This window comes from Anomaloglossus baeobatrachus, chromosome 5, assembly GCF_048569485.1.
Source record: "Anomaloglossus baeobatrachus isolate aAnoBae1 chromosome 5, aAnoBae1.hap1, whole genome shotgun sequence".
NCBI classification, from domain to species: Eukaryota; Metazoa; Chordata; class Amphibia; order Anura; family Aromobatidae; genus Anomaloglossus; species Anomaloglossus baeobatrachus.
The window spans coordinates 240117482-240134010 of NC_134357.1; the positions used below are offsets into that span (position 1 = coordinate 240117482).

The window sequence follows — 16529 nt, forward strand, 5'->3', positions numbered from 1 at the left end:
ATGAGGAGTCTGAGTCCGAAAAAGCACTGAATGAGGAAGAAACGGATTCAGTGTCTACTGGCTTTGACTTCCTCTTTTTCAAGAAAGCCTTCATGGAATCTTGTATTTCCGATTGGATTACAGACCGAAGGTCAGCCGAGATCCCCGGAGATTCCTCTGCACTTGTGCGACGGATACATGCCGCACACAATTTCTTTTGCCACTGATCCGAGAGGGACTCCCTACACAGGGGACACTCCTTATGCTTCTTTCTAGATATGGATTTTTTAGGGGCCTATTGAGGCAGAGACAAAAGCGGGAAAAACACCACAAGGGACCTATGAGTAAGGTGACATTCACAAAGATCAATCACCACCATAGGATATCAAGGGTACCGGTTCTGAAGGCCGCTTCGGAACATCCACAGGTCTCACAGAAGCTGTGGAGCCTTGAGATGTTTTCCTGGCTGCCACGGCCCGTCTGGCTCGGAATGACTGGAGTGACCACCATTCTTACGGCCCTGCTGACGGCGCACCAGAGAGTGCTGCTGCTCATCTGTGTCCATCCTGGACCAGGAAGTGCCTTTTAAATCCGATCCTCTGCCTTCCGGTCCCAAAAGAGGCCCCTCCCCATCGCCCCACGCTCCCTCCGGTGCACAAGCAGTGGGAGCCATTACCAATCATTCTCACTGCCTTTTTTTTTTTTTTTCTCCTTTTTTTTTACTGCTGTATGGGCATCGCCATCTTCTTTCTGGTGACGTCAGGCAGGCACGCCCATTACCCAGCATGCCCACTGCGCGTCACCGCGACCCAGAAGTCCATAGGCAGCAGGGGAGCGCGATGTGGGGAGGATGGAGCGGCGGTCTGGAACGGGTCCAGCCCGACACCCCCACACGGACACCAGGTTCCCCAAGGGCTGGTGGACGGCGCTTCCAGCCCCGAAGAACGGTGCTACAGGACTCACCCTGCTCTTCCAGACACCGAACGGGGCTAGATAAGCAGACAACCTGCCATCTTTTGTCTTCACCGCCGTATTCAGAAAAAACAAACAAGGGTCTCCCATCAAGGACAGAAAACCAACTGACGAAGGGGAGAGGTACCGCCTTTTTATTTCAGAATGGTTTCCTGTCCTCGCTGGGTGGATCCCTCTCTCACGTGGTGCTGTCATGGGTGAAGGGAAAACACTTTGCTATCTTCTTCTCCTGCTTTGTGGGCATCCACCATTTTGAGAGTGCTAGGCCGCTGCTTAGAAGAAGTCATGGCTGCTGTTTTTTTGAGAGAAAGTTAGAGGAGGCTGGGTTTTTATAAAGCTGTGAAATTTGCATCACCTGGCCTTTCCTAATAAAGATAATGAACAAGCTGTAACCCTAACAGGCTAATTAATGTCTGAAACCTTGGTCAATGTTAAGGGTGGCCAAACGTTTGCAACGGCCCATTTTCTTTTTTGCAATTTTTCCAAATGTAAAGATGAAATTTTTTTTGCCTAAAATAAAAAGCAAAATGTGTCATCTTTTACTTTATACCTTTTTAGAGATCATTTCATCTTCAACTTGTTTAACTGTTCACAAAAACAGTACTTTTACATGCCACTAACTAAAACTATAAAAAAAATTGGCATCTCCTTAAAAGGGTGGTCCGACAGAAGATATCTAATATATAAAGGGGTGTGTGTGTGTGTCCGGGATTGGCATCTGCACCGTCGCAGCTACAGCCAGAAAATTTTGCACACACACCTCTGGACCCCGAGAGCGTCATAGGCTATGTTGTGAGGCGAAATTTTAACCCCGCGCGTTCCAATTTACCAATCAATTTTGCCCCTATCTACAACATGGGGAAAAAGTGAAACGAAAAGTGTACCCGCACCGTCGCATTTACAATCACGAAGTTTTGCAGACACCTCATGTGAACATCGTAGACTATGTTTTGACAGGAAAATTTAACCCCGCGCTTTACAGTTACTCTCCAAAAAACATGCCTCCATTAAAGTAAATGGAGCCTGCAACTACAGGTTATTAGTAGGAGCTGTGATTGCTTGCTATAGGAAGAAAAGACATTCATAGTATAAGAAGCTTATATGTGAGGTAATAAGATGTCGGTGGGGAGACGGATAGAGAGAGAGACAGACAGAGAGACAGAGACACAGACAGACAGAGACAGACGGGGAAAGAGACAGACGGGGAAAGAGACAGACGGGGAAAGAGACAGACGGGGAAAGAGACAGACGGGGAAAGAGACAGACGGAGCACATTACTTGGCCAATTTAGTTAAATCTGTGTGGAATATCTGTGGTGTTGAAATATATGTTGTGTAATGCTTCTATTAGCTTAGTTTTTGCCTTTTAATAATTACATTTATATCTATTTGTTTTGTGGTTTTTGTGTGCAGAATACATTTTTGTTAATACATTCTATTTTGTTAACAACAGTTATTAACCCGGGCGAAGCCGGGTAGTACAGCTAGTCCTTTATAAATATGTATTTTTACACCCTCCGCACTTTTGTATTTCACTTTATTATAAAATGTCCTATACTTCTCCCTATTCTGAATTCCTAAATGTGTTTCTTTACTTCACGTTTTGTGATCTCTGAGAGGAGATTCAGACGTATGTCACACAAGGTTGGAGCTGTACTCATTTCCCTGCAGCGTCTATTACCTTTCCTAAAACAAAGTGTCATCAGGGAGTGGTGCTGCAGTTACTGACTACACTTTCTTTCATCACCAACCAATATACAACTAAAATGTTTTGAGAAAAGGGTGAAAAAAATAACAGATGATTTGATCGTATACCAAAATAGTGAATTACTTTATATATTCATCACCCGGACTCAAAAATAGATAGGAAGGTAAAAAGGTTCCTTAACAGATAACCAATCCAATATAACAAAAAAGGAACCAGAAACAACAGGGTGTCAATTACAGAGTGATACACAAGATGGCAGCACCCAATCAACAGGAGGAGAAAAGGGGAATCCTCAAAATGAAAAACTGTGTACAAACATAAATATAAAGCCAGATCCAAATTCCAGAGTAATAATGCCCAACACAATTATATGTGATTTAAACATTAAGTTATGGATGTGCTGATGCAACAATAAAAAGCATTAAATGGATGGTGAGGCTAACCTGTTAACATCTCCTCCTGCTGGAGTGGCGCCACCCAACAAACGTTTCAGCAAACAGCCTTCGTCAGGGGGCGTGACGAAGGCTGCGCCCTGACAACGCACGTTTCAGCAAGCAGCTTTCGTCAGGGGGCAGCCTTCGTCGCGACCCCCGACGAAGGCTGTTTGCTGAAACGTTTGTTGGGTGGCACCATTCCAGCAGGAGGAGATGTTAACAGGTTAGCCTCACCATCCATTTAATGCTTTTTATTGTTGCATCAGCACATACATAACCTTATGTTTAAATCACATATAATTGTGTTGGTCATTATTACACTGGAATTTGGAACTGGCTTTATATTTATGTTTGTACAATTTTTCATTTTGGCGATTCCCCTTTTCTCCTGTTGATGGGCGCTGCCATCTTGTGTATCATTCTGTAATGACACCCTTTTTGCTTTGATTTACTTTAATAAAGATTATTTCGATACTATTGTTTTTGGTTCCTTTTTTGTTAAATTGGTTTGACTTTCATCACCGCCCTCTGAAGATGTCCTGAATCCATGTCCCATATAGATGCAGTGGGAGAAGTGACTGAGGTGCTGACATTCTGCTTCTATCTCCGCTGCGGCTTCTTACGGTATAAAGGAGACATCATCAGGGTGTGGAGATAGAAGCAGGGTGAATAACATCAGCACTGCCCAGCAGCTTCTCTCACTGTCCTCAAATTGTCATTAGGGGGCACCGATGCTGTGTCTAATGCTGCTTCTATAAAAACCATCCAAGACGATTCGTTTGAGGGTGGTGATAAAAGCTGTGGGGTGATGCCCGTAATTTCCTACAATCTCTCATCTATATAAGTACTAGCTCTTTGGATTTACAGCTCCTGGATTGTGACAATAAAAAAAAAAGGGATTGTTAGGGATTTACATATCATTTAAGTGAAAGATGAACTACAGTACTCAGCAGTGGCCACTATACAATCTACACTGCGGTACTTTGCTAACATCTGCCAGTTTTTGAAGCAGATATTTGCTGATCATAGGTGGGGTCAGCCACCCACCAATGTTATATTGGCCATTAGGATAGACCAAAAAGCAGTAGAGTAGAGGACTAATAGGATTATTAAAACAATCAAATAAATGTTAAGTCAAAAAAATCTAATAACACTCACTATAAAGTGCTCAAATGTGCTCGATATTTAAAATTAGGCATGGAAATACACCATTCAAAAACTCGTTTATATAGGGACAAATAATAAGTAATGGTGACATCTAGGGGGATGAGATGTATTAATTCACACCCCCACTTCGTACCAATATAGGGGATCACGGTAGTTCTCAACAATCCCACCGCTTAAATACATCCAATAACGGGTAAACCATGGCTTACGCCATATAATATACAACAGTTTAATCTGTGAAATGCAATTAGTTTTAGTGGATCAAAATACCTATAGTAAAGAATAAATACATGGGCAGTGGCTCGTATCCATTAAAATACTAATAGGCATATAATGAATCCACAATAACAGTGGTAAAATTGCACAAGATGTACATCTTCATTTGGAAAAAATATATCACAGTGGTGATGTATAATAAATGATAAAGAAAGGTCTCACCCATCTGTAAATTCACCGTCACTAGGGATCAGCTGTTCAATGTGTCCAGGCCTCCAGCAATTTCTTAACGGGACCCTCAGTCCTACATCTATCGCTGAGTGTGAAGATCCCAACTCCTGCCCTAACAAGGGCAGGCCACAGGTGGACTGGTTGATTTTTGTAGCAGGCGCTATTACCTGCATTCATGCCCTTAATTCTATTTATGAGAGTCCCCTGAAGAGTCCGATACGGACGAAACACGTCGGGAGGTATATGGGATTAAGAAAGGGTATAACCAGCTCAGGGAGAGCTCATTTACAGATGGGTGAGACCGTTCTTTAGGCCGGGGCCACACGGGGCACTAGTGCGATGCTCACATGACACTCGTCTCGCGCTGGCAGCACAGCAGGAGCCGAGTGTCATGCTAGTGTCCCTGCATCTGAGGTCCGACTGTGCGAGCGGACCTCAGCTGCGGGGAGGGGGGGGGCGGGCCGGCTCTGAGGAGGGGTGGGCCAACACGGAGGAGGGGCTGGAGGGATTTATCTCCCCCTTTCCTTTGTAGTTGGCTATTGCCATTCTCGCTCAGCACATGCGGTACACCGGTGTACTGCGAGTGCAGTGCGATTTTTCTCTCGCCCCATTCACTTGAATGGGTGCGAGAGAGAGAGTCTCGCATTAGAGTCGCAGCATGCTGCAATTGTTTTCTCGGTCCGATCAGGGCTGATAAAATAATCGCTCATGTGCGCTGTCACACAGGCTAATATTGGTTCGAGTGTAATGCGATGTTTTATCGCTCTCCACTCGCACTGATTTTCTCGCCATGTGGCTTAGGCCTTATTATTATACATCACCACTGTCATATATTTTTTCCAAATGAAGATATACATCTTGTGCAATTATACCACTGTTATTGTGGATTCATTATATGCCTATTAGTGTTTTAATGGATATGAGCCACTGCCCATGTATTTATCCTTTACTATAGGTATTTTGATCCACTAAAACTAATTGCATTTCACGGATTAAACTGTTGTATATTATATGGCGTAAGCCATGGTTTACCCGTTATTGGATGTATTTAAGCGAACTACCGTTATCCCCTATATTGGTATGAAGTGGGGGTGTGAATTAATACATCTAATCCCCTAGACGTCACCATTACTTGTTATTTGTCCCTATATAAACGAGTTTTTGAATGGTGTATTTCCATTCCTAATTTTAAACATCGAGCACATTTGAGCACTTGAGCACTTTATAGTGAGTGTGATTAGATTTTTTACTTAATCAAATAAAGGTGATGTTTTAATAATCCTATTAGTCCTCTACTGCTTTTTGGTCTATATATTAATGAGGCTTGGAGCAACATCTAGTGTATTGCTGAATTGATTGCTATTTTTGGCCATTAGGATAGGTCATCAATATGAGAATCTAGGTCAACCTCCTTAAAAGAAAAGACCATCCTTAAAAGGGTGAAGCTAGCCATGGTCAGTAGCGGAGTGCTAAAGAATACCAATACATGTTCTCTTAATATAGCACGAAAAGTAGCTGCCATAAACCCTATTTCCAGTCATCTGCTCCTTTCGCATTAGATTAACATTTTAGGTCAAAAAGTCTGTTCTTTGATAAACTATAAGGTGCAACATCTGTTTCAATTACCTGATGAATTTTCTCTGGATCTTCCTTTGAATAAAGAGGTCGGGGACATTTCTTCCGTTTATTTTGTCTATTGGATCCATCTATAGGAAACATGCACAATGAGGAAGCTTTACTAAGAGGTGTTGAGCACTTGTTGGCTGCTTTACCTTCATTCTGCAGTCCAACTCATCATAAACCATCTTCATTTGTAAAGCCCTCTTTACACGCTACAATATATCTTACAATGTGTCGGCGGGGTCACGTCGTAAGTGACGCACATCCGGCATTGTAAGTAAATTGCAGTGTGTGACAGGTATGTGCGATTCAACGGTAAAATGTTCATCGCATACACACCGTACCTGTCTCTAGAATTGCACGTCAGGTTGTTCATCGTACCCGGGGCAGCACACATCGCAGTGTGTGACACCCCGGGAACGATGAACAGATCTTACCAGCGTCCTGCGGCTCCCGGCCCACAATGCGGAAGGAAGGAGGTGGGCGGGATGTTTACGTCCCGCTCAGCTCCGCCCATCTGCTTCTATTGGCCAGCTGCCGTGTGACGTCACTGTGACGCCGAACGTCTCTCCCACTCTAGGAAGTGGACGTTCGCCGCCCACAGCGAGGTCGTATGGACGGGTAAGTACGTGTGACGGGGGTTACTCGTATGTGCGGCATGTTCAACAAATTGAACGTGCCACACATACGATGGGGTCATTGCAAATCGCATACGATATCATATGCGAAATTGCAACGTGTAAAGCGTGCTTTAGTGGATAGGTGATTGTGGAGGTCATGTCATCTGATGCAGCCTCCATCCCTCTCCTGCTTGGTCACTTAGCCTGAAGGTTTGTATTGCATGAACAGACTTTTGACCGGAACCAGGGGTGTAACGACCAAGGTCACAGAGATCGCAACGGCGACCAGGCTCGACCAGCCCTGCAGAGAAGCAGCTGCACTGTTCAGTGGCAGACTACGCGGCCACTAAGGGGCCCGTGAGTCAGGGGGGCTCAGTGCCTGCTCCTGACGTCTCCGTGCAGCAGAGCATGGTGACGTCACTACTGCGCGCCTGCTATGTTGAGACATCTAGAGCGCAGGATGGGAGGACGCCCTGACCAGAGCAGCAGGGGAATGAGGAGAGGTGAGTATTTGTTTATTTTTTTTATTTTTTTTTAATCAATGAGTATTTATTTTTTTTAATCAGTGAGTGGCCAAAGGCCTATGGGGGTGCATGAAATGGTATAGAAGCTGCATAATATAATATGAAGGACTATGGGATTGCATTATAATATATGAAGGACTAAGGAGATGCATTATAATACATGCAGGACTATGGGGCTGCATTATAATATATCGAGGCCAATGGAGCTTCATTATATTATATGGAGGCCTATGGGTGTGCAATTAACAGTACGTGGGCTGCATAATACAATATGAAGCATGGAGGACTATGGGGTGTATTATACAGTAATACATGGAGGACTATGGGGTGCATTATAATATATGGAGGACTATGGGGTGAATGAGTATACATGGAGGACTAAGAAGTTGCATTATAATAATTGGAGGGCTATGGGGGTGTATTTTAATATATAAAGGGTTATGTGGGACCCATTATACTATATGTAAGGCTATATGGGGGGCAGCTTTCCCATGCAAAATATCATGGGAAAGCTGGGTGCTGAGGGAAAGATGTAGATCAGAGCATGGGGAAGGTGTGTGCTGAGAAAGATGGATATCAGAACATTGGAAAGCTGGGTGCTGCTAGAAAGAGGGATTTCAGATCATGGAAAACATAGGTGCTGAGAGAAAGCCAAGAGTCATCTACACAATGCTGCACCCAGAGTGTCAGCGTCAATATCTTGTAATCAGAGTGTTGGTGTACAGTTGGGGGGCCCAGTTCCACACTTTGCACCGAGGCCCATCAAACTCTAGTTACGCCACTGACTGGAACTGTATCTATTTAAAAACATGCAGTTTGCATTGTGAAATTTGGTGACAGATCCACTTTGAAGGGCTTGCTTTCTTTCTCTTATAGGGTTCACAGACAATAAACGTGCATGTATCAGGTATAATTTTACGAGTAACCTGACTTTTTTTTTATTTCATTGCAGCATCACCAAAGAGGAAAATACACATTATAATCTTTACTCTGGTCAAAAGATGAGAATCCATCCACTCTATTAACTCAGAATTCTCCAAAAGAATATTTGAAATGGACAACACCTTTAATAATGAAAGTATTCTTTTACCTGTGGGTATGAGGGGCTGGTGATCCTCCATCATGACGTCCCTGTACAGATCCTTCTGATCTTCTACATATTCCCACTCTTCCATGGAGAATGGGACATCCTGACACTTTATGGGAACCTGCCACACACAATCCTACTGTCATACTTTATATCCCTCCCTTATTACTGGGAATGTCCCCGCACTACTCACCTCTGCCGTCAGCACTTCTCTGATCTTGTTGGTGAGTTCTAGGATCTTCTGTGCGGTGTTACTGTCATATATCAGAGAATTAGGCGGAGGTTTTATTTTTGGACTCTGACATTTTCCCCTTTCTCCTGACTCATGACCGTGATTGCTGGGGGTCACACACTCACTAGACGTCTTCACTGCTGCGTACTCCTGTGTATGATGGAGAAAACCTTATAAGTACACAGCTTCTCACAATGTCTCACCTTCCAAGTTATTCACACAAGGCTTTACCTCTCCAGTTAGCAGGTATATGATCTCCAGGGTGAAATTTAATATACTGTTCGCCATCTTGCATCTGTCCTACTGTATATCAACTACCAAGAACAGATACTGCAGGAACCAGACCTGGAAGGGAAAAAGGTGATTCTAAGAGAGATATTTATATGTTAAAAAAAGGCTACTGTCGCTATCTTATTTCTGTATCTTACCACTTTTTCCCCCATCAGTGTATATGTTGTACATGGACATATAACGATCCAGTAGTTCATTAACAGCTAGATCTGCAAATAACATGATACCAGCAATGCAACCCCAACCGGAAATGCCTTTTTTCAATGTTCCTTGGTAAAAAGTCATTCACAATGAAAGAGATCCACAGGAAACATGCTCCCTTAATTATACATTGCACCTCTGGGTCGCCTGCCATAGGACAATGGATATAACGGTATGTCCTGATCGCAAGTACTTTACCGCAAATCGGTCATAAAGTTACAGCTCAGGGAAGGCATGGGCACAGGAGGTTTACCTGCACTATCTGCAGTAGGAGTCGGCTGTAATACACAGGTAGCTTCATCAGTGTGCCCCGCTAGCTCCAATCCCAGCACTTCAAACCCTTGCAAAGCACTAACAATAGAGAAAAAGTTAACAGGGTATAAATACTTTTTCTAGTCACTGTACATTGTCATATAACAAGCACAGGGAATACAATATACACTTATTTATATGGGATATGTGTTCATTCTCCTGTAATCTGCACATATTTGGTAGGAATGTACGTGGAATAAGTATAGGGGATTAAATATACATATACTATATGCGATTTACATACATTAGCAATATGGACTATGAGCTCATTCCTCTGTAATCTGCACACACACATATACATACACACATATATATATATATATATATATATATATATATATATACACATACAGTCGGGGCCAGAAATATTTGGACAGTGACACAAGTGTTGTTATTTTAGCTGTTTACAAAAACATGTTCAGAAATACAATTATATATATAATATGGGCTGAAAGTGCACACTCCCAGCTGCAATATGAGAGTTTTCACATCCAAATCGGAGAAAGGGTTTAGGAATCATAGCTCTGTAATGCATAGCCTCCTCTTTTTCAAGGGACCAAAAGTAATTGGACAAGGGACTCTAAGGGCTGCAATTAACTCTGAAGGCGTCTCCCTCGTTAACCTGTAATCAATGAAGTAGTTAAAAGGTCTGGGATTGATTACAGGTGTGTGGTTTTGCATTTGGAAGCTGTTGCTGTGACCAGACAACATGCGGTCTAAGGAACTCTCAATTGAGGTGAAGCAGAACATCCTGAGGCTGAAAAAAAAAGAAAAAATCCATCAGAGAGATAGCAGACATGCTTGGAGTAGCAAAATCAACAGTCGGGTACATTCTGAGAAATAAGGAATTGACTGGTGAGCTTGGGAACTCAAAAAGGCCTGGGCGTCCACGGATGACAACAGTGGTGGATGATCGCCGCATACTTTCTTTGGTGAAGAAGAACCCGTTCACAACATCAACTGAAGTCCAGAACACTCTCAGTGAAGTAGGTGTATCTGTCTCTAAGTCAACAGTAAAGAGAAGACTCCATGAAAGTAAATACAAAGGGTTCACCTCTAGATGCAAACCATTCATCAATTCCAAAAATAGACAGGCCAGAGTTAAATTTGCAGAAAAACGCCTCATGAAGCCAGCTCAGTTCTGGAAAAGTATTCTATGGACAGATGAGACAAAGATCAACCTGTACCAGAATGATGGGAAGAAAAAAGTTTGGAGAAGAAAGGGAACGGCACATGATCCAAGGCACACCACATCCTCTGTAAAACATGGTGGAGGCAACGTGATGGCATGGGCATGCATGGCTTTCAATGGCACTGGGTCACTTGTGTTTATTGATGACATAACAGCAGACAAGAGTAGCCGGATGAATTCTGAAGTGTACTGGGATATACTTTCAGCCCAGATTCAGCCAAATGCCGCAAAGTTGATCGGACGGCGCTTCATAGTACAGATGGACAATGACCCCAAGCATACAGCCAAAGCTACCCAGGAGTTCATGAGTGCAAAAAAGTGGAACATTCTGCAATGGCCAAGTAAATCACCAGATCTTAACCCAATTGAGCATGCATTTCACTTGCTCAAATCCAGACTTAAGACGGAAAGACCCACAAACAAGCAAGACCTGAAGGCTGCATCTGTAAAGGCCTGGCAAAGCATTAAGAAGGAGGAAACCCAGCGTTTGGTGATGTCCATGGGTTCCAGACTTAAGGCAGTGATTGCCTCCAAAGGATTTGCAACAAAATATTGAAAATAAAAATATTTTGTTTGGGTTTGGTTTATTTGTCCAATTACTTTTGACCTCCTAAAATGTGGAGTGTTTGTAAAGAAATGTGTACAGTTCCTACAATTTCTATCAGATATTTTTGTTCAAACCTTCAAATTAAACGTTACAATCTGCACTTGAATTCTGTTGTAGAGGTTTCATTTCAAATCCAATGTGGTGGCATGCAGAGCCCAACTCGCGAAAATTGTGTCACTGTCCAAATATTTCTGGACCTAACTGTAATATATATATATTGTGAGGTAGCGTGGTCGGCTGCGCGGCAGAAGACACGGGATCCAGGCACCAATGGTCACAGCACACGGTTTATTGCACAATCCAAAAGTCCAAAACAGCACACATGTGTTTCTCTGGCAGAAACTCAGGGAGTTGTGTTCACTCCCTCACACTAGGGGAACCACACCCCGGTTCCTGTTTCCTTTTAACCCTCCTTTCAGCCTGCAGGGAAACAGCATTAACCCTGGAGTGGAGTTGCTTTCTATACATGGAGGGAGTACAACCGGGGCGAGACGTACCGGCCGTCATAGACAACCCCGGTCACAGTCTCACATACCCCCCCCTCAGTTCAAGCGTGCGGGGTTGAACTCCCACCATAAAACACGGGCCGCGGGACAAGGCATTGGCGTTGCCCTGCAACCTACCGGCCCGGTGTTCAACCGTAAACCAGAAGTTCTGCAGAGAAAGGAACCACCGGGTAACCCGGGCATTCCGTTCCTTGGCGGACCTCATCCAGACCAGTGGAGAGTGATCCGTCACCAAGCGAAACTGCCGTCCCAGCAGGTAATAGCGTAGGGACTCCAAGGCCCACTTGATCGCCAGGCACTCCTTCTCCACTACGCTATAATTCCGCTCGGGAGGGGTGAGCTTCCTACTTAAGAAGGTGACGGGGTGTTCCTCCCCCTGAACCACCTGAGACAGCACTGCGCCCAGGCCGACCTCAGAGGCGTCAGTCTGTACTACGAACTCCTTCCGGAAATCAGGGTTGACAAGAACGGGCTGTCCGCACAGGACCCCCTTCAGGGCCCGGAAGGAGTCCTCGGCCTGCGGAGTCCAGCGCACCATGACGGACTTCTTGCCTTTGAGAAGGTCCGTCAAGGGGGCCGATAGTCCCGCAAAATTTTTTACAAACCTCCTGTAGTACCCCACGATACCCAGGAAGGCCCTAACCTGCTTCGTGGTCAGGGGTCTAGGCCACTTCTGGATCGCCTCAACTTTGTTAATTTGGGGCTTAATCACTCCTTGGCCTATTACGTAGCCCAAGTAGCGGGCTTCCGTGAACCCCAACGCACATTTCTTGGGATTGGCTGTCAATCCGGCTGTTCGGAGCGCGTTCACCACCGCTTGTACCTGTTCCAAGTGGGTCTGCCACTCAAAGCTGTAAATAATGATGTCATCAAGGTACGCTGATGCATACGCCTGGTGGGGTTCCAGCACCAAGTCCATCAACCTCTGGAACGTGGCCGGAGCGCCATGTAACCCAAAAGGCAAGACAACATAGTGGAAGAGACCCTCCGGCGTAACAAAAGCGGTTTTCTCCTTGGCGGACTCCGTCAGTGGCACCTGCCAGTACCCCTTGGTCAGGTCGAGCGTGGTGAAATATCGCGCCTGTCCCAGCCTATCAATCAGCTCATCCACCCGGGGCATGGGGTAGAGATCGAACTTGGATATTTCGTTCAATCTCCTAAAGTCATTGCAGAACCTTAAGGAGCCATCGGGTTTTGGTATTAGGACAATGGGACTAGCCCATTCACTCCGGGATTTTTCGATGACCCCCAGGCGTAGCATTGTCTTCACTTCCTCTGATATGGCTTGTCTTCGAGCCTCCGGTACCCGGTATGGCTTCAGGCGTACCTTCAGGTGAGGCTCGGTGACAATGTCATGTCGTATCAGACTTGTCCTACCAAGCAGCTTGGAGAAGACATCGGGGTTCTGCTGAACCAGCCGTCTGGCCTCTCGCCTCTGTTGCTTGGTGAGGGCTTCTCCAATCCTTACTTCCGGTTCGTCCTCTCCGGAGGTCGCTGGAGCCGGGTTTGAACGACCCGAAGAGGAGGGAGATGGGGAAAAAATCAACCATCAGGCTTTCCCGTTCCTGCCAAGGTTTTAACAGGTTGACATGGTATATTTGTTCAGGTTTCCGCCTACCGGGCTGCAATACCTTATAGTTGACCACCCCGATTCTTTCCTTTATCTCGTAGGGGCCTTGCCACTGAGCCAGGAATTTACTCTCCGACGTGGGGATCAATACCAACACCCGATCCCCCGGGGTTAAAGGTCCGCACGGTGGCTTGTCTATTGTAGCGGCCGCTTTGCGCGGCCTGAGCCTCCTGTAAATGCTCCTTCACAAATGGCATGACCGCGCTTATGCGGTTCTGCATTCCTAAAATGTGTTCAATCACACTTTTATGGGGGGTGGGCTCCTGCTCCCATGTTTCCTTTGCCAGGTCCAACAATCCCCGGGGATGTCGCCCGTATAACAACTCAAAAGGCGAAAACCCCGTGGATGCCTGTGGCACCTCTCGGATGGCAAACATCAAATAGGGAAGCATCATATCCCAGTCTTTCCCGTCTTTGGAAATCACCCTTTTGAGCATGGTTTTCAGGGTTTTATTGAATCGCTCCACTAAACCGTCCGTTTGAGGATGATACACAGACGTACGCAACTGCTTGATCTGGAGTAGCCGGTATAGCTCTTTGGTCACTTTAGACATGAATGGGGTCCCCTGATCCGTAAGGATCTCCTTGGGCAACCCCACCCGGCAGAACACAGCAAACAACTCCCGAGCTATAAGCTTTGCTGCAGTATGTCTGAGAGGTATCGCCTCGGGATACCGGGTGGCATAGTCGACGATCACTAGGATGTGTTAGTGCCATCGCGCGGACTTTACGAGGGGCCCCACCAGATCCATCCCTATCCGTTCAAAAGGGACTTCTATAATGGGTAAGGGCACCAACGGACTGCGAAAGTGGGCCAGGGGTGCGGTAAGCTGACACTCTGGGCAGGTTTCGCAGAACCGTTTTACCTCCCCGAACACCCCGGGCCAATAGAACCTTTGCAATATTCGCTCCTGCGTTTTCTTGACCCCCCAGGTGGCCACTCATCAGGTGTTTATGAGCCAAGTCGAGGACCCGCTGGGGCGGCTGGGGCACCACCAACTGCTCTACCCCCACGCCCCGTATTTCATCTACCCGGTAGAGTAAATCCTGCTTAAGAGCGAAATGGGGGTACCTTACCTGGGCACCGGGTAGCTGTGCCACCCCGTCAACCACTGTCACCCGACTCCGGGCATGTATTAATGTAGGGTCCTGGAGTTGGGCTGTCCCAAACGTATCCGGGGACGCCTCCAACTCCGGGATGGGCTCGACCATCTCAGCCTCTCCTGCCAATACCTCTAGGGGTGACCTATCGGGTTCACATTCTGTCCCTATCATGGGGACCCCTACGGCAGGCATCCCGGATTCGGGATTGTCAGGCTCAGGTCCCGGACTGTCCAATACCTGAGGGGACTTAGGAGGCCCCTTCCATAGAGTCCAAAAATACGGCAGATCCCTTCCTAGGATCACGTCATAGGGAAGAGTGTTCATAAGTCCCACCTCATGTTGCACCTGCCCGCAGGGTGCTGTGATGGTGACAACCCCCGTGGGATAGTCTCGGCGGTCCCCATGTATGCAAACCACCCCCACGGTACGTCCTGTGGCCTTTACTTCAGCCCTTAGGGTTGATCGCACAAGGGTCACTAAGCTTCCGGAATCCAACAAGCCTGTAACCGGACATCCATTCACCTGTATTTGGCACAAGTGGGGCTCAGTCTCCGGGGAGACAAGGTCCGCGGTACACACCGCCTGAGCATACATTGAACCCCGCCGGGTAACCCCACAATCCATGGGCTCCGTGGTGAGTGGACACTGGGCTTCCATATGTCCCACCCGCTGGCACCGCCAACATCTAATAGGGAAGGAAACCCCCTTGACGAGTTGTCGTTTAGGGTACATAGCCTTCCGGACCTCAGGGACGGCGGGCGCGGCCTCAGACGGGACGGTAGCGGACTCCCGCACCGGTGTCAGCGGTGGGTCCTTGGCCCGAGGCTTGGAGGGGCCGGACCGACGGGCGGCACGCAAAGTCTCAGTGTCCCATATCAAGTCCTGCGTAGCCACATGCCGCTCCACCAGGCACACTAATTGGTCCAGGGTACTTGGGTCGCCCTGTCCTACCCACCGTTGAATGGTGACGGGTAAAGTGCGCACAAAGCGATCAACCACTACCCTTTCCACCATTTGCGCAGGGCTCAGAGTGTCAGGCTGCAACCACTTCTTTACCAGATGCAACAAGTCATAGGCCTGGGAGCGTACGGGTTTGACTTCCTCATAGAACCACTGATTTACCCGCTGAGCCCGTACATAGGTATTCACCCCCAACCGAGCAAGTATTTCGGCTTTCAGGGTCGCATATTCTATGGCGTCCTCGGTACAGAGGTCCAGGTACGCTTTTTGGGGCTCCCCCGTCAGATAGGGCGACAATACCTCAGCCCACTGGGGGGGTCGGCAGCTTTTCCCGCTCGGCCACCCGCTCAAACACCGCCAGGAACGCTTCCACATCATCCCCCGGGGTCATCTTTTGCAACGCTTGTCTCACCGTTTTCCGGACGCTGCCGTCGTCACCCGGTCCCGGGGTTGTTGCTGCCGGTCCGGCACGGATCGAATTGGCCAGGAGAGCCATCTGTTCTTGGTGCCTTTGTTCCTGCAATTGCAAGGATTGCTGCTGACGATCCAACGACCGAAGCAGGTGTGCATTGGTCTGTTGCTGCTGTGCATTAGCCTGTTGTTGCTGTGCATTAGCCTGAGCCAGCTGCTTTAGTATGTCCTCCATGGCGTCGCCGGGTTTGGGCTGTAGTATAGCCGCTCGAATCCAGGACATGTGCTACCGGGTCACCAGGGATGGATGCTACACCTCAACGGGCTGGCATGCCCGCATTCTCCACCATCTGTGAGGTAGCGAGGTCGGCTGCGCGGCAGAAGACACGGGATCCAGGCACCAATGGTCACAGCACACGGTTTATTGCACAAACCAAAAGTCCAAAACAGCACACATGTGTTTCTCTGGCAGAAACTCAGGGAGTTGTGTTCACTCCCTCACACTAGGGAACCACGCCCATGTTCC

At 46.9% G+C, this 16529-nt stretch overlaps 1 protein-coding gene across 3 annotated transcripts in view; it reads right to left on the reverse strand.

The window, feature by feature from the left end:
* LOC142311128 (gastrula zinc finger protein XlCGF66.1-like) overlaps positions 1 to 16529 on the reverse strand; it is a 33456-nt gene that overhangs the window by 13242 nt on the left and 3685 nt on the right. For all 3 annotated transcript variants that reach the window (XM_075349266.1, XM_075349268.1, XM_075349267.1), the window contains exons 2-6: positions 9535 to 9632; positions 9021 to 9134; positions 8751 to 8939; positions 8561 to 8678; positions 6333 to 6412 (exon numbers count right to left, since the gene is read on the reverse strand). In XM_075349266.1, the coding sequence (XP_075205381.1) occupies positions 6333 to 6412; positions 8561 to 8678; positions 8751 to 8939; positions 9021 to 9077 (444 nt within the window). In that variant the 5' untranslated portion in view covers positions 9078 to 9134; positions 9535 to 9632. The remainder of the gene's footprint in view (positions 1 to 6332; positions 6413 to 8560; positions 8679 to 8750; positions 8940 to 9020; positions 9135 to 9534; positions 9633 to 16529) is intronic.